An 18,197-nucleotide genomic window follows, 5' to 3' on the forward strand; every position below is an offset into this window, starting at 1 on the left:
TTCTCTCAACCAGCTTCACCTGGAATTCTTTTCCAACAGTTTTGAAGGAGTACCCACATATGCTGAGCATTTGTTGGCTGCTTTTCCTTCACTCTGCGGTACGACTCCCAAACCATCTCAATTTGGTTGATGTCGGGGGATTGTGGAGGCCAGGTCATCTGATGCAGCACTCCACCACTCTCCTTCTTGGTCAAATCGCCCTTACACAGCCTGGAGGTGTGTTGGGTCATTGTCCTGTTGAAAAACAAATGATAGTATACAGTGCTTTCAGAAAGTATTCACACTCCTTGACTTTTTCCACAATTTGTTGTGTTACAGCCTGAATTGAAAATTGATTAAATTGAAATTGTCTTTCACTGGCCTCCACACAATACCCCATAATGCCCAATTGGAATTATGTTTTTAGAAATGTGTACAAATTTATTAAAGCTGAAACGTCTTGAGTCAATACAGTTGAAGTCAGAAGTTTACATACACCTTAGCCAAAGGTACAAAGATGACATCCATCCTGTTTGCAATAAGGCCCTAAAGTAAAACTACAATAATTGTGGCAAATATATGAGCTTTATGTCCTGAATGCAAAGCATTATGTTTGGGACAAATCCAACATATCAGTACCACTTATCAAGCAAGGTGGTGGCTGCATCATGTTATGGGTATGCTTGTCATCGGCAAGGACTAGGGAGTTTTGTAAAAAATAAGCAGAATAGAGCTAAGCATGGGCAAAATCCTAGAGGAAAACCTGGTTCAGTCTGCTTCCCAACAGACACTGTGAGACAATAATCTTAAACTCATGGCCAAATAAACACTTTAGTTGCTTACCAAGACGACATTAAATGTTCCTGAGTGGCCTAGTTACAGTTTTGACTTAAATCGGCTTAAAGATCTATGGCAAGACTTGAAAATGGCTGTTTAGCAATAATCAACAATCAACTTTAACAGAGCTTGAAGAATTTTGAAAAGAATGTGCAACTTTTGTACAATCCAGGTGGTGATTCTAACATGTATTGACTCAGCGGTGTGAATACTTATGTAAATGAGATATTTCTGTATTTTATTTTCAATACATTTACAAACATTTCCCCAAAACTTTTTTCCACTGTCAATTATGGGGTATTTATTGAGTGCAAATGGGTGAGATTATTTTTTGATTGAATCCATTTTGAATTCAGGCTGTAACACAAGAAATGAGGAATAAGTCAGTACTTTCTGAAGGCATTGTACTGATACCAGAAAATAACACGGATGTCATTAAGTTAAATTACAGCTCAGACTAATCATGGGAATATGGAATACCCATCGCAGTGGCTCCTGTTATCTTATGTAGCCTTAACCCTAGCCGATGGGTCTTGCCTGATGCATATGCCTATAGCTACACAACAGACTGGGTTAAATAGAGACTCAATTCGACTTTATATGACCAACTGGGATTTTAGGGTGAACTGTAACTAACCCATAAAGAGCCTAACAAACCTTGAGCTTCTAGTCTCTATAATCTAGCCAGGAATTGGTTTCTGACACAAAAAAAGGCAAATAATGTGTCTTTCTTAAAGGTGTGCCCTTTTCTTAAATTAGGCCTGTCAGAGAGTTGGCTGCTACAGCGTTTTAGTGCAAGGCTTCTGTTCTGCATAATGAATGAATGAATGAATGTAAACCAGCCTGAAACTTGGCACTTCAGCAGCCTAAAGTACTCTCAGGAGGTGTCATAAACAGTCAGATATATTGGATTAACAATAATTAGTATACAGTAGTTGTATTGAAATGGTGAGGTGACGAGTGTTCTACTTTTTATAAAAATAAATAAAATTGGCATAACTTTCTAACTATTCTGGAAGGTAAAAGTGTTCCACGAATGATTCCTCAAACTATGATTCCTCCATCATCAACGGAACTAATTCACATTGTCTGCCCTGCCCTTATCTGGTTCAACAACTTTAACCCAAACCTTATTATGTTGTTCATACGTGCAGAAGTATGTCAGTGCTGCCTGTCCTGCCTTTTAAAACCTTCTCCCCTGTCCTCAGACTCAGTAGAAATGATCTCCAAATCATCTCATTGTACAGGGTGCCAGTGTTGGACAAAGCAGTTACTGTCAGACACTAAGTGGATGGTCAGAGTCAGGAGCACTTTGTTTTGAAAACCCCACTGTGTCCTTACTGAAAACAGACATCACAACCAGACTTACCACAGCTACGCTAGGCCTAGCCAAGGCCCTTCCTGGCTCCTGCCCTGTGTCAATCATCTTACCCATGGCTAATGCCAGTCTGAAGCTGAGGATGCCGAATGGTGCACTTTTAAAAGCATGAAGTACAGTTTCATTGACGAAACAGGAAGAGATTGCACTGTGAAGCTATTTAGAAGGAAACCTTAGATCCCTCCTGACTACTACCCATGGCAGTGTCCCCAGAGGTCCAACACTCGCTACAGGTAGTGGAATTAAGAGTGAGAGCGACACATTTCAGTACAGGATTTGCCCCAGTGTTTTACCCAAAGACCTTTCTCTTTCCATCTATGCTGGCCGGCACCCATGTCTTGCTGGGCCATGGCTCCGGCGGACCGGATTTCACCTGGGGCCAAAGCCAGGCCACTGGTACTTTTCAGCTACTATTTACATAACAATGGCTAACTGAACTTTTAACTCCTTCTGATAGAGCAACTGTCTTGATGCTGCAGAGGTTGTTGATTCTGCTCTCCCCGAGGTCTTAGTGTCACACTCCTAATAGAAACACAATTACACTGGAGTTTACATTAACAGAAAAACACTGCCGACACGCTGGTGTGGGGGTAAGTCTCCATGGAAATGCGGCATTATTGGAGGAAAACCAGACATCTTCACTGGGATTCAGCTGTCAATACTCCACTGACGCTGAGCAAACGACATGAGAGATGAAGAGAGAGACTAGGAAAGCGAGAGAGACTCTGGGGGGGGGGGGAGAGAGGGATCAGAAGAGTCCACACAAACCACAAACTACCCGCCATATGTGTGTGTCACCAGAACCACACAGATCACAAAGCAGGCCTTAGCATATGGGTATTTTAAACCAGAGGTTGTGTCAATATCTTCAGCCTGTGTATCCACAGGCCAGGTCTTAGCCTATCATATGGGTATTTTAATCCGCAGGCTGCGCCAAGCAAAGCCCCATACTCTCCCTCTGTGAGTGGGTTTATCGTGTATGGGACATGCTGCCTTGTGATTGGCTTAGAGAGCATGTGGGAGGGAGAGAGGGGGTTGGAGAATGCTCGCAGCTCCTGACCAGCCCTGAGTCATGTGGGTGTTGCCTTGGCAACCAGGCAGCAGCTACATTTGTAATGCAGGCAAGCAGGGATTTTTTTTAACGAGTGATTGGTGGAATTGCAACCTGTCTTTAACACAGTCGCACTGCCTAGTGCAGATGATCAGATCTCGCAATTTCCTTCGAGAAATGTTTCAACATCTCAGGAAGCACATTTAATATGATCTAGTAATCCTGTTCATATGTGCCATATGACTTTTATAAATATGACCTGGATTTCTGAACGCAACCTCAGAAAATAGCCAGTGAATGAATGATGTTTCCTGGACATTCGGCTCTATAACGGTTGAGTGTGAAACTGATTCTAAACAGTGGTAAGTGGAGAACTGCTGATTTGATAACATCGTCTGTGGTCGGATTCCTCTGGTACAGCTCTCGTCATTGAGCTTTGCATGCCACAAAACTGTCCATTGTGGCAGGGACTAGAGGCCCTCACACAAAAACACACACACCTGGGCACTGATGGATAGATAACAGGGAGAGTTTGCTTCAGGAGGAAGTGAGTGTAATGGCAATTGATGCCAGTATGTTTAGTCTCTGTATGAAAACAAGTTGTGGACTTTGAGTGTTCAGTGAGTTGAAACATTAAGGACAACAGAGAGACATGGTGAAGGAAAAACTATAATGAAGGCCATGAGATCGTGCCCAGTATAACACGTCAATATTACATTTCCATTGGCTCTACATTACTGCTCACGAACCTTCCATACATAGCCTGACTCTACAGTAGCTATTCTCTGCAGTCTGATGTGTGAGTCATAAAGTACAGTTAACAGTCCACCCTCCCATCACATATCACCACTCTGATTACACCGGTCTGTGTTAAATGACAGCTGCCAAACCCCCACCACTCCACTCTGCTAACTTAATTAACTAGTTAAAACAGGGAGGCGAACATTCACGCTGTCCTACAGAAGAACCCTGGTATGCCGTGAGAATGAGACCAGCTCTGAGCCACCGCCGAGCAATTAATTGGGCTTTCCCCTGCAGACTTCTCTTCTCACCCAGCAGATAGTCATCTAAGGACCGAATCTGTATGAAATGAGACCCGTTTTTAAGGCACAACGCCTGGCTGCCATACTGGAGGCTTCATTTGTGGGGGTTTATTGCGGAGGACAGAAAAATCTGAGCTATAATAGTCTTTGTCTTTGAGTGACTGCTGGCTTGGACGGTGAGGCTGAGCTGTGTGAAAGTTCCAGAGGGGAGGAGAGACCCTGAGGCTTACAAGCCCAGGAAGAGCTCACTCTGGCCAGGCCAGGGCTGCTCCCCAGGGGCCCTCTCACTCATGGTTCAGTCAACTTAGTCCAACCAAGGTTTTTTTTCAATGCCAAGTATATATTTTTTTTTAATGTCAGTTTTCATTAGAGAGCACTATAGATCAAAACCCCAACCCGAACATGTCTCAAGCTTTTGCTCTTGACTGCTTCTCAACCTCTGGTCTGTGGATCTGCACCAGTCCCTCAGATTGTCTGACACTATCAAATTGTATTTGTCACATGCGCTGAATACAAGTGTAGTCTTTACCGGGAAATGCTTACTAACGAGCCCTTCCCCAACAATGCAGTTAAAAAGTATGAAAATAAAGAAACCCAATAAAATAACAATAACGAGGCTATATACAAGGACTACCGGTACCGGGTTAGTGTACTGGGTTATGAGGTAGTTGGGGAGATTGAGGTAATATGTACATGTAGGTAGGGGGTGAAAAGCAGAAAGTCTTGGTAGCCGTTACAAAGTCTGTTCTCTATAGTTTGTTTTAATGTAAGCGGCTCTACAAGAAGAATCATGGCGTTGCCGCTACAGTCAAGGCTAACGTGAGGGGAAAGGGGGATACCTACCAGTTGTACAACTGAATGCATTCAACTGAAATGTGTCTTCCACATTTAACTCAACCTCTGAATCAGAGAGGTGCCGGGGGCTGCCTTAATCGACATCCACGTCTTCGGCGCCCGGGGAACAGTGGGTTAACTGCCTCGCTCAGGGTCAGAAGGACAGATTTTTACCATGTCAGCTCGGGGATTAGATCGCTCTAACCACTAGGCTACCTGCCGAGTAGCCTACAGTTAAGACTGGCAGATTTGGTAAACGGTTTGAGTTGATCTGATTTGGTAGGGATGACTAATACTACACCAGGAAGAGGAAGTCATTATGCTTTGCACGTTGTGATCATCATCAGCGGGTAACCAAGACGGTAACCAAAGGATGCAGGGACATGACGCCATGTCCCAAAGGACAGACAGACACAAGCCTGGCGCTTTCCTGTTTTAGTATGCTGGCAAACTAGCCAGCAGAGTTCAGGCGTTGGCCCGTCAGACGCACATGACAACCGTGTAGTCCCCGTAGAGAAGCTCTCCTGTTTGATCGTCAACACAGTGATAATATCCACTGGGTTGTTGTTTTTCAACCGTGTTTGTTTCACCTCAAAAACAAAGTTATCATTAGAAACAACAACACCATGTTTTGGTGTTTTTCCCTTCATTCAACCAAAAAGGCTTCATTCGTGTTTGTGTGTGTAAGTTGGTACTATGTTTGTGCTTTTTTAAGGGGGGCTCCTGCTTCTCACTGCTCTCTCTTATCGAGGAGAATACATTCAAATGGCTCGTGATTGAGGTGCAATTTGCTGCCATGATGAAATGCGATCCATAAAAAAAACCAAGTAAGGCCTCTACATCTCCTAACAGAACCAATTATGAGAACAATGTGTTCTTTCATGTCCAGAGGATTTTAGTTTTTTTTTACTAGTTCAGTTTTACACGGGGGTCTCGAAGAGTGCAGTCGCATTATCTGAAATGAACACTTGCTCTCTTTTCTTCTAGCTCTCTCTGTTCCTCTCCATCTCACTCTTCATCATGCTCTTAATATACACTGAGTATACAAAGCATTAGGAACACCTGCTCTTTCCATGACATAGACTGACCAGGTGAATCCAGGTGAAAGCTATGACCCCTTATCGATGTCACGTGTTAAATCCACTTCAATCAGTGTAGACAATTTTCATTGTTGGCCGTTTTTTTAAACACCAGGAAATCAGTGATTTTTAATTTAGGAAATCTCTTCCCAAGTATTCCCACCCCAATAAAGAGACACGTGGTCATATACAAATGTGAGCAAGGTTTGAAATTATTATGTTTTAGTCAAATATTTGCAGTCAATTTGCAGTCTACAAATGATATGTAATTATATCCCCTTCCCCCTCCCCGGCTGAATCTAGCTGATGATCCCTGGTGTAGATGAATACGAAGAGACAGGTTAAAGAAGGATTTTTAATCCTTGAGACAATTGAGACATATAATGTGTGCCATTCAGAGGGTAAATGGGCAAAAAAAAAGATTGAAGTTCCTTTGAACGGGGTATGATAGTAGGTGCCTGGCTCACCGGTTTGATTGTGTCAAGAACTGCACCGCTGCTGGGTTTTTCATGCTCAACAGTTTCCCGTGTGTATCAAGAATGGTCCTCTTCCCAAAAGATATCCAGCCAACTTGCCACTAGATGTTGGAACATTGCTATGGGGACTTGCTTCCATTCAGCCACAAGAGCAATTAGTGAGGTCGGACACTGATGTTGGGCAATTAGGCCTGGCTCGCTGTCTGTGGTCCAGTTTATCCCAATGGTGTTCGATGGGGTTAAGGTCAGGGCTCTGTGCAGTCCAGTCAAGGTCGTTCCACAGAGATCTCGACAAACGATTTCTGTATGGACCTCGCTTTGTGTACTGGGGCATTGTCGTGCTGAAACAGGAAAGCGCCTTCCCCAAATAGATGCCACAAAGTTGAAAGCACAGAATTATCTAGAATGTCATTGTTATGCTGTAGCGTTAAGATTTCCCTTCACTGGAACTAAGGGGCCTAGCCCGAACCATGAAAAACAGCCCCAGACCATTATTCCTCCTCCACCAAGCTTTACAGTTGGCACTAGTTGGCATTGGGGCAGGTAGCGTTCTCCTGGCATCCGCCAAACCCAGATTAGTCCGTTGGACTGCCAGATGGTGAAGTGTGATTCACCACTCCAGAGAACGCGTTTCCACTGCTCCCGAGTTGGCGGCGAGCTTTACACCATTCCAGCCGACGCTTGGCATTGCGCATGGTGATCTTAGGGTTGTGTGCGGCTGCTCGGTCATGGAAACCCACAGTTCTTCTTGTGCTGACGTTGCTTCTAGAGGCAGTTTGGAACTCGGTAGTGAGTGTTGCAACTAAGGACATACAATTTTTTCACGCTTTAGAACTCGGCTGCCCCGTTCTGTGAGCTTGTGTGGCTTACCACTTCGCGGATGAGTCGTTGTTGCTCCTAGACGTTTCCACTTCACAATAACAGCACTTAGTTGACCGGGGCAGCTCTAGCAGGGCAGAAATTTGACCAAATGACTTGTTGGAAAGGTGGCGTCCTATGACGGTACCACGTTGAAAGTCACTGAGCTCTTCAGTAAGGCCATTCTACTGCCAATGTTTGTTTATGGAGATTGCATGGTTGTGTGCTCGATTTTATACACCTGTCAGCAACAGGTGTGGCTGAAATAGCCGAATCCACTTATTTGAAGGGGTGTCCACATACTTTTGTATATGTAGTGTATGTTATGTTTGGATGCGGGTCTGGCTAGTGTCTGATCTGTGTATGTGGGCCCAGGTACTCCCAGGTCACTTCTTCTGTTATATCACGTTACTGTTACTTCAGCTTTACTCATATGGACATCTGCCCCCTATTGGACTGTTGGCATAACCACATTCACTCATTCACTTGGGAGATATGTAACAGAGGTGGTTTTGTGAACCATGCTCGCATGATGAGTAATCTTACCTGAGTCCTGAAGACTTGCATTAGCTCCCAGGCCTAATGCCTAGGCTTTAGCTCAGCGGGCTAACACGGTCCTGTGGTGCATAGGAGACCCAGATTCAAACCAAGTCGATCACAAACAGAACGGTAATGGCCTTTATTCTTGTATTCTGTATTGTCCTTTTTCTGTGTAAAAGCTCCACCTTACTTTTAGCTATGGCAGAATCAGTGCTCAGCTGTCATACCTTACATTTGTCATATTTCCCCCTATCTCCTGTGTGTGGTGTAGTAGGAGGTGTGGTGATGGAGGAGTGATGTGTGTCTGTGTGTGGGCTCTCGCTGTTCATCTGTATTTTTAAAAGTGGAGAGAAATTAGCATATCTGCCTTCACTTTGGTTGCTTTTAAAACTGCAGAATTTCTGCCTTATCTTATCACCACCACCCCCACACACACAAGTTTGTTTTACTGTTCTTGTGGGGACCAAACAATTGATTCCCATTCAAAATCCTATTTTCCCTTAACCTAACCCCAAACCCCTAAATATTAACCTAACCCTAACTCCTAAACCTAACCTTAATTGTAACCCTAACCCTAAACCTAACCCTTAAGCCTAAAAAAGCCTTTTTCCTTTTGGGGACTGGAGAAATGTCTGAATTCTGCTTGTTTTACTGTCATTTTGAGGACTTCTGGTCCCCACAAGGATAGTAAAACCCAACACACACACAGGCAAGACGGTTCAAGATAGACCCACTTCTCTCCATCTTATTTCTCTCTCTCTCTTCCCCCCAATTCAAAGGACTTTATTGGCATGGGAAACATACAGTGCATTCGGAAAGTATTCAGACCCGTTCACTTATTCCACATTTTGTTACATTACAGCCTTATTCTAAAATGTATTAAATCGTTTTCTTCCCTCATCAATCTACACACAATACCCCATCATGATAAAGCAAAAACAGGTTAGAAATTGTAGCAAATTTCAAAAAATAAAATAAAAATGAAATATCACATTTACATAAGTATTCAGACCCTTTACTCAGTACTTTGTTGAAGCACCTTTGGCAGCGATGACAGCCTCAAGTCTTCTTGGGTATGGCGTTACAAGCTTAGCACCCCTGTATTTGGGGAGTTTCTCCCATTCTTCTCTGCAGATCCTTTCAAGCTCTGTCAGGTTGGATGGGGAGCATCACAGCACAGCTATTTTCAGGTCTCTCCAGAGATGTTAGATCGGGCTCAAGTCTGGGCTCTGGCTGGGCCACTCAAGGACATTCAGGGACTTGTTCCGAAACCACTCCTGCGTTGTCTTGGCTGTGTGCTTAGGGCCGTTGTCCTGTTGGAAGGTGAACCTTTGCCGCAGTATGAGGTCCTGAGCACTCTGGAGCAGGTTTTCATCCGGAATCTCTCTGTACTTTGCTCCGCTCATCTTTCCCTCGATCCTGACTAGTCTCCCAGTCCCTGCCGCTGGAAAACATCCCCACAGCATGATGCTGCAGCATAGGAATGGTATTGTCCAGGTGATGAGTGGTGCCGGGTTTCCTCCAGACATGATGCTTGGTATTCAGGCCAAAGAGTTCAATCTTGGTTTCATCAGACCCAGAGAATGTTGTTTCTCATGGTCTGAGAGTCCTCTAGGTGCCTTTTGGCAAACTCCAAGAGGGAGTTTGTGTGCATTTTACTGAGGGGTGGCTTCCGTCTGGTCACTCTACCATAAAGGCCTGATTGGTGGAGTGCTGCAGAGATGGTTATCCTTCTGGAAGGTTCTCACATCTCCACAGAGGAACTCTGGAGCCCTGTCAGAGTGACCATCGGGTTATTGGTCACCTCCCTGACCAAGGTCCTTCACCCTCGATTGCTCAGTTTGGCAGGGCGGCCAGCTCTAGCAAGAGTCTTGGTGGTTCCAAACTTCTTCCATTTTAATAATGCCGGCCTCTGTGTTCTTGGTGACCTTCAATGCTGCAGAAATATTTTGATACCCTTTCCCAGATCTTTGCCTCCACACATCCTGTCTTGGAGCTCTACGGACATTTCCTTCGACGTCATGGCTTGGTTTTTGTTTTGACATGCACCGTCAATTGTTGGACCTTATATAGACAGGTGTGTGCCTTTTTCAAATCATGTCCAATCAATTGAATTTACCAGAGGTGGACTCCAATCAAGTTGTAGAAACATCTCAAGGATGATCAATAGAAACAGGATGCACCTGAGCTCAATTTTAAGTGTCATAGCAAAGGATGTAAATAAGGTATTTCTGTTTTCTAAAAACCTGTTTTCACTTTGTCATTATGGGATATTGTCTGTAGATTGATGAGGAAACACATTTGTTTAATCAATTTTAGAATAAGGATGTAACATAACACAATGTGGAAAAAGTGAAGGGGTCTGAATACTTTCCAAATGCACTGTATGTTTACATTGCCAAAGCAAGTGAAATATATAATAAACAAAAGTGAAATAAATAATATAAAATGAGCAGTAAGCATTACACTCACAGAAGTTCCAAAAGAATAAAGACATGTCAAGTGTCATATTATGGCTATGTACAGTATTGTAGCAATGTGCAAATAGTTAAGGTACAAAAGGGAAAATAAATAAACAGAAATATTGGTTGTATTTACACTGGTGTTTGCTCTTCACTGGTTGCCCTTTTCATGTGGCAACAGGTCACAAATCTTGCTGCTGTGATGGCACACTGTGGAATTTCACCCAGTAGATATGGGAGTTGATCAAAATTGGGTTTGTTTTCAAATTCTTTGGATCTGTGTAATCTGAGGGAAATATGTGTCTCTAATATGGTCATACATTTGGCAGGAGGTTAGGAAGTACAGCTCAGTTTCCACCTCATTTTGTGGGCAGTGTGCACATAGCCCGTGTTCTCTTGAGAGCCATGTCTGCCTACGATGGCCTTTCTCAATAGCAAGGTTATGCTTACTGCGTCTGTACATAGTCAAAGCTTTCCTTAAGATTGGGTCAGTCACAGTGGTCAGGTATTCTGCCACTGTGCACTCTCTGTTTAGGGCCAAATAGCATTCTAATTTGCTCAGTTTTTTTTGTGAATTCTTTCCAATGTGTCAAGTAATTATCTTTTTGTTTTCTCATGATTTGGTTGGGTCTAATTGTGTTGCTGTCCTGTTTGTGTTTGAACAAAGCCCCAGGACCAGCTTGCTCAGGGGACTCGTCTCCAGATAGATGCCACCTATCTCTCTGTAGGTGATGGCTTTGTTATGGAAGGTTTGGGAATCACTTCCTTTTAGGTGGTTGTAGAATATAACGTCTCTTTTCTGGATTTTGATCATTATCGAGCATCGGCCTAATTCTGCTCTGCATACATTATTTGGTGTTTTATGTTGTACACAGAGGATATTTTTTCAGAATTCTGCATGCAGTCTCTCAATTTGGTGTTTGTCCCATTTTATGAATTCTTGGTTGGTGAGCGGACCCCAGACCTCACAACCATAAAGGGCAATGGGTTCTATAACTGATTCAAGTATTTTTTTGCCAGATCCTAATTGGTATGTTGAATTTTATGTTCCTTTTGATGACATAGAAGCCCCTTCTTGCCTTGTCTCTCAGATCGTTCACAGCTTTGTGGAAGTTACCTGTGGTGCTGATGTTTAGGCCAAGTTATGTATTGTTAATAAATATAGTAAATATTCCCTGTCTTAGGTCAGTTAGGATCACCACTTTATTTTAAGAATGTGAAATGTCAGAATAATAATAGGGAATGATTTATTTCAACTTTTATTTCTTTCATCATATTCCTAGTGGGTCAGAAGTTTACATACACTCAATTAGTATTTGGTAGCATTGCCTTTAAATTGTTTAACTTGGGTCAAATGTTTTGGGTAGTCTTCCACAAGCTTCCCACAATAAGTTGGGTGAATTTTGGCCCATTCCTCCTGACAGAGCTGGTGGAACCGAGTCGTCAGGTTTGTAGGCCTCCTTGCTCGCACACACTTTTTCTGTTCTGCCCACACATTTTCTATATGACTGAGGTCAGGGCTTTGTGATGGCCACTCAAATACCTTGACTTTGTTGTCCTTAAGCCATTTTGCCACAACTTTGGAAGCATGCTTGGGGTCATTGTCCATTTGGAAGACCCATGCACCAAGCTTTAACTTCCTGACTGATGTAATGAGATGTTGCTTCTATATATCCACATCATTTTCCTCCCTCATGATGCCATCTATTTTGTGAAGTGCATCAGTCCCTCCTGCAGCAAAGCACCCCCACAACATGATCTTGCCACCCCCGCGCTTCACTGTTGGGATGGTGTTCTTCGGCTTGCAAGCTTCCCCCTTTTTCCACAAACATAATGATGGTCATTATAGCCAAACTGTACTATTTTTGTTTCATCAGACTAGAGGACATTTCTCCAAAAAGTACGATCTTTGTCCCCATTTGCAGTTGCAAACCGTAGTCTGGCTTTTTTATGGTGGTTTTGGAGCGGATCTCCTTCCTGAGCGGTATGACGGCTGCGTGGTCCAATGGTGTTTATACTTGCGTACTATTGTTTGTACAGATGAATGTGGTACATTCAGGCGTTTGGAAATTGCCACCCAAGGATGAACCAGACTTGTGGAGGTCTACAATTTTTTTCCTTAGGTTTTGGCTGATTTCTTTAGATTTTCCCATGATGTCAAGCAAAGAGGCACTGAGTTTGACGGTAGGCCTTGAAATACATACACAGGTACACCTCCAATTGACTCAAATGATGTCAATTGGCCTATCAGAAGCTTCTAAAGCCATGACATAATTTTCGGGAATTTTCCAAGCAGTTTAAAGGCACAGTCAACTTAGTGTATGTAAGCTTCTGACCCACTGGAATTGTGATACAGTGAAATAATCTGTCTGTAAACAATTGTTGGAAAAATTACTTGTGTCATGCACAAAGTAGATGTCCTAACTGACTTGCCAAAACTATAGTTTGTTAACAAGAAATTTGTGGAGTGGTTTAAAACAAGTTTTAATGACTCCGACTTTAACTGTACATACACAGCGTGCGACAGAGCTGCAGGAGTTGTGACCAGTTTTTGTTGGTTATGTTGTCATAGTTGTGCCTAGAGGGGCATATGGGGGAGAGAATGCTGTCACCTTCAGGCAGGTGTTTGTCCCCCTGTGTGCTGAGAGTGTCAGGTTCGTGTGCGGTTCTGGCATTTAGGTCGCCACAGACTAGTACATGTCCCTGGAAATGATTCATTTCCCCCTTCAGGATGGAGAAGCTGTCTTAAGGTATGGGGATGCTAGTTGGGGGATATAGGTAGCACACAGGAGGACATTTTTCTCTGTTAGATAATTCCCGTTTGAATTTCTAGCCAAATGTAAAATGTTCCTGTTTTGATTAATTTAATTGAGTGAGTTAGGTCTGCTCTATACCAAATTAGCATACCCCTTGAGTCCCTTCCCTGTTTCACACCTGGCAGTTTGATGGATGGGACTACCAGCTCTCTGTAACCGAGAGGGCAACCAGTGTGTCCATCTCCTCTATACCGTGTTTCTTGTAGGATGACAATGTCTGTATTTTTCTTTGGTGAAGTCTAGGTTCCTGCTCTTTAGGCTAAAGGCAGATGACCTCAGGCCTTGGATATTCCAGGATGAGATAGTGAAGGCTGTGTGTTCCATAAAGTGTCCAATGTTGTTGGTCATGTGGTTTGGCCTAAGGCCAGTAAGTGTGAGCAGAGCCTGCTGAGCATCTGGAGCATCTGGTACATGCCATTGGCTTGGGCTAGTGTAAGAGTGGGGGTTGGGCCTGCTCACGACCAGGGCATTTATGTGCATTTACTTCCATGTTGAGGCCCTCTGCTGGAATGGGGGGGTGGGCAGGAGAGGCATAGGTCTTATCTGAGGGGGCCTAAATAGAAGTGGTGGGCCAGGTAAACCTTTGGTTTTGAGGCACAGTCATGGGAAATACTTGCATTTTACCGGCTGTATGGTAGCAGGGTGGAAGTATTTTCGTGGTAGCAGGGTGGATATAACCACTTGTGCGTTGGGGAAAGTGGCAGAAGCTTTTTCTATCACTCCCTTGAGTGCTGTGGCCACCCTTTCCTGCTGTGCTCTCAGGTCGTTTGTGCCTGTGTGAATTATTATGTGGCTGGGTGACCCTAGTTATGTTCCCATTTTTATAATAGTTAGCAAAAAGTGTCTCTTGATTTTCTATATGGAGCTTCATTTTGTTCTCTTTTCTTGTCTTATTATTCTTTACATACAGAGGGTAATGTATTTTAATTACCTCTGAACAGTGGGAGGGTGCATCTAGAGCCTCTCCATTTGGTTGGGGCTCTCCTGCCATGGTTGGGCTCAAGGGCTTTTATACCTCGCGTTTCACACGTCAGTGCTAATTGAAGTTGTAGTTCTTTGTCCTAGCAAGCTTGGTAGCCTTAGCATTCAGTCCTTCTAAAGTAAAATATATCATTGTAATGTATTTTTCTTCTTGGCTGTTGAAAGTGAAAAATAGTTTCGGACTAAGCATTACTCACTCAGTTCCAGGTTGGATGGTGTTTTTCAGGTTTCTGTTTGTTTGACAGAGCATTTGATGTATAGTTTGGGAATAATAATCCTTGGCTGTAGGAAACATTCTAGGTAATTCCGTTTTGATTTTGTTTTGATTTGGAGTGAAGGTTATGTTGTTTACGGTAGAATCCTGTATATGTCCCTGCCAAAAAATCCAAGTTTGTCTGTCTGTCTGTCTTTTTTTTTTTTTTTTACATGCAAAAAAAATGTGGGAGCTCATCTGCTCTTGACGTCTCTGTCTCCCTCTCTCTCTCTGTTTGTCTGTCTTCCTGTCTCTCTCCCTCTCTCATAGAGGGGGACAATAGAGATAATAGAATTCACCCAGTACTCACTCTTTCTCCCTCTCACTCAGCAGTTCCCCTCTCTCCGTCTGTCTATTCAATTGGCTTTATTGGCATGACGTAACAATGTACAGATTGCCAAAGCTTACTTTGGATATTTACAGTATTAAAATAATAAGAATCAAAATTGTCAATGGGACAACAGTAACAACAATAACCAAGGGTCAACATAACCAGACATATAACAATAACCATAGAGGACATGTGCAGGTTGATTGGTCTGTCAGACACTGTCCCTCATCTTATGGCAGGCAGCAATGTAGTGCGCCTCCAACCCACAGCTCTCTGTATCCTCCCTCGACAGGACGGGGAGCCTACTCTCATCAGAGAGGTCTTTGAAACCTTGAATAAGGGTTTCACATTTGGGGAGATGAAACTAATTGTTTTATATTTTGTGACATTTTGTCAGGAAATGCCGCTCTGTCTCAGGTTCTGCTGTTGTGCTGTGGTTGCACAGCCTTTCCTCTGCGTCTCTCTCATCCTCTAAGTACCACACGGAGACCAACAATCCAGTCCGCTTCTATGGGTTGAATATTAATGCTACTTGCCTGTACATTATATCAAAGTAAAAAGAGGCACTTTAACATTGAATCATTTCCATCAGGCAGCTTTAATGACCCTCTCCTCTATAATCTTAGCAGAGGCACATTAGCTGCAATGAATAGACTAGTGGAACATCATTTATCCCTGTTGCTCCTGTTTTAGTACCTTAATGTACCCAGCAAGTCAATTTGATTAACTTTTAAACGTAACGTCCATTCGTTTCTAGTAAATGATTTCTGTCTGTGGCTAGGTAATGTTTGTCTTTCTCCTGCTGGTATTAAAACTCCTTGCTAATGTTAATTGCGGTCCATCTGGATTGAAGAGATTGCATATCCATACTGGAACTGAAGTGTGTGTGTGTTTTCCCCTCCCAGTCAGGGCCAGTGCAGTGCGCTGCAGGAGAGTGTGAATAATGGATGTTTGTCGAGATCTCTGGAGGCTGTGTGTGTGTCTCTCACCTATCACACACACTCCACACTCCTACCTCAGCCCTCACACACTCCCAGCACTTTTGTTTCGCATGGCTCAGGGTGGTGAGTTTAATTCCCGTGTATATGCAGACTCACTCTCTCTCTCTCTCTCCTCTGCAGAGAGCAGCCTATCTTCAGTACGAGGGCCCATGTCTTCCAGATCGACCCCACCACCAAGAAGAACTGGGTTCCCACCAGTAAACACGCCGTCACAGTCTCCTACTTCTACGACAGCACGCGCAACGTCTACCGCATCATCAGCCTCGACGGCTCCAAGGTGTGTGTGTGTTAAAGAGTTGTAAAAGGAAGGGGAAGATATTAGAGGTTGCACGTGGTTCCCCTCTCAGCAAAGGTGATTTTATGGGGAGCGGATTAGAGGTGGCACCAGGCTGGCTGGGCTGGTACTACCTCCGGCTCTGGGCTGGTAGAACTATGGATCAGTTAGAATCAATCATGGATTGATTTACGTGAAACGTGCTTGTGTACTGTACTCCCTCTTCCCCCTCACAAACATGTCATCGTCCCCTCGCCCACAGACACGGACAGAACCAGAAATTGAGCTGCAGTCTCACTCAACACACACACCCTACATTTCCCACCAGTGTGTGTGTGTGTGTGTTTCCATGGCCAACGGTAGCAGCAGCAGTAGCAGCAGAGCCCGTGGTTGGTAATGGCGTGGGGGCGTTGTGGCCTGTTATGTTCTGTACGTCATAACAACGATTATTTTTGTCTTCAGAGGGGTGCAGGGGAGGAGGAACTATTTCAGCACCGCAACGGTTATGTAATGCTCTCCACACACACACACACACACACACACACAGTCCTCTGCTTCTCTCTCCACTGCTGTGTATGTGACCCTTAGTGCTGTGGAGCTAATGTAGCTAGCTAGCGAGTGGGTGAACTCAACTGTGGGGTTACCGTTACTGCGCTGTGCTGTGTTAAGCTTGAAACAGCAGGGAGAGGGTGGGCTGCACTGTGGCGCTGGCTACCTGCCTGCCGCTCTAGGATACACTCATGATTAACATCAACACAGCCCACTGTAAGACACACATAGACAAACACAGAACTTCACACACACACAACTTTCCGTACAACGTACATACAGTAGTCTCTTTATCCTGGCTCCAGGCCTGGTTCTAAAGGGTCAGTTGAAATTGTCTTTCCTGCATTGGAATTATATCGAATTCTGCTTATATCACAATAAACATAATGTTCACATGCAGAGACTCTGAGACCATTTAGTGCTTTTTGATGTGATGGGTTGGCGCCAAATCTGTAGCCTATCTCTGCTGCGCTGGATCAGCACGATGGACAGCGCCCTACACATTAAAGCGAGGCCGTTAGTAATGAACATAGGATACAAGATGGACAGGCTGTTTGTAATAGGTGAATTACCCTATTTGAATGCAGCCGTACACACAGCTGCCTTACCAAAATAATGCAAACTAAATGCTGAAAGTAGTAGCCTATATTAGAGGTAGACCGATTATTGGAGGACCAAAAAAAGCCGATACCGATTAATCGGACGATTAAAAAAAAATATATATATATATATATATAGAATAATAATAATAATGTATTTGTAATAATGCCAATTACAACAATACTGAATGAACACTTATTTTAACTTAATATAATACATCAATAAAATCAATTTAGCCTCAAATAAATAATGAAACATGTTCAATTTGGTTTAAATAATGCAAAAACAAAGTGTTGGAGAAGAAAGTAAAAGTGCAATATGTGCTATGTAAGAAAGCTAACGTTTAAGTTCCTTGCTCAGAACATGAGAACATATGAAAGCTGGTGGTTCCTTTTAACATGAGTCTTCAATATTCCCAGGTAAGAAGTTTTAGGTTGTAGTTATTATAGGAATTATAGGACTATTTCTCTCTATACGATTTGTATTTCATATACCTTTGACTATTGGATGTTCTTATAGGCACTTTAGTATTGCCAGTGTAACAGTATAGCTTCCATCCCTCTCCTCGCCACTACCTGGGCTCGAACCAGGAACACATCGACAACAGCCACCCTCGAAGCAGCGTTACCCATGCAGAGCAAGGGGAACAACTACTCCAAGTCTCAGAGCGAGTGACGTTTGAAACGCTATTAGCGCGCACCCTGCTAACTAGCTAGCCATTTCACATCGGTTACACCAGCATAATCTGGGGAGTTGATAGGCTTGAATTCATAAACAGCAGAGCTGCTGGCAAAATGCACGAAAGTGCTGTTTGAATGAATGCTTACGAGCCTGCTGGTGCCCACCATCGCTCAG

General features: G+C 43.6%; 1 protein-coding gene across 3 annotated transcripts in view; it reads left to right on the plus strand.

Annotated features, from left to right (window-relative positions):
* The window catches only part of LOC129863803 (homer protein homolog 1-like), a 62,964-nt gene that overhangs the window by 11,645 nt on the left and 33,122 nt on the right, over positions 1-18,197 (plus strand). For all 3 annotated transcript variants that reach the window (XM_055936066.1, XM_055936068.1, XM_055936067.1), the window contains exon 2: positions 16,040-16,196. In XM_055936066.1, coding sequence (XP_055792041.1) covers positions 16,040-16,196 — 157 coding nt within the window. The remainder of the gene's footprint in view (positions 1-16,039; positions 16,197-18,197) is intronic.

This window comes from Salvelinus fontinalis, chromosome 10 (assembly GCF_029448725.1).
Source record: "Salvelinus fontinalis isolate EN_2023a chromosome 10, ASM2944872v1, whole genome shotgun sequence".
NCBI classification, from domain to species: domain Eukaryota; kingdom Metazoa; phylum Chordata; class Actinopteri; order Salmoniformes; family Salmonidae; genus Salvelinus; species Salvelinus fontinalis.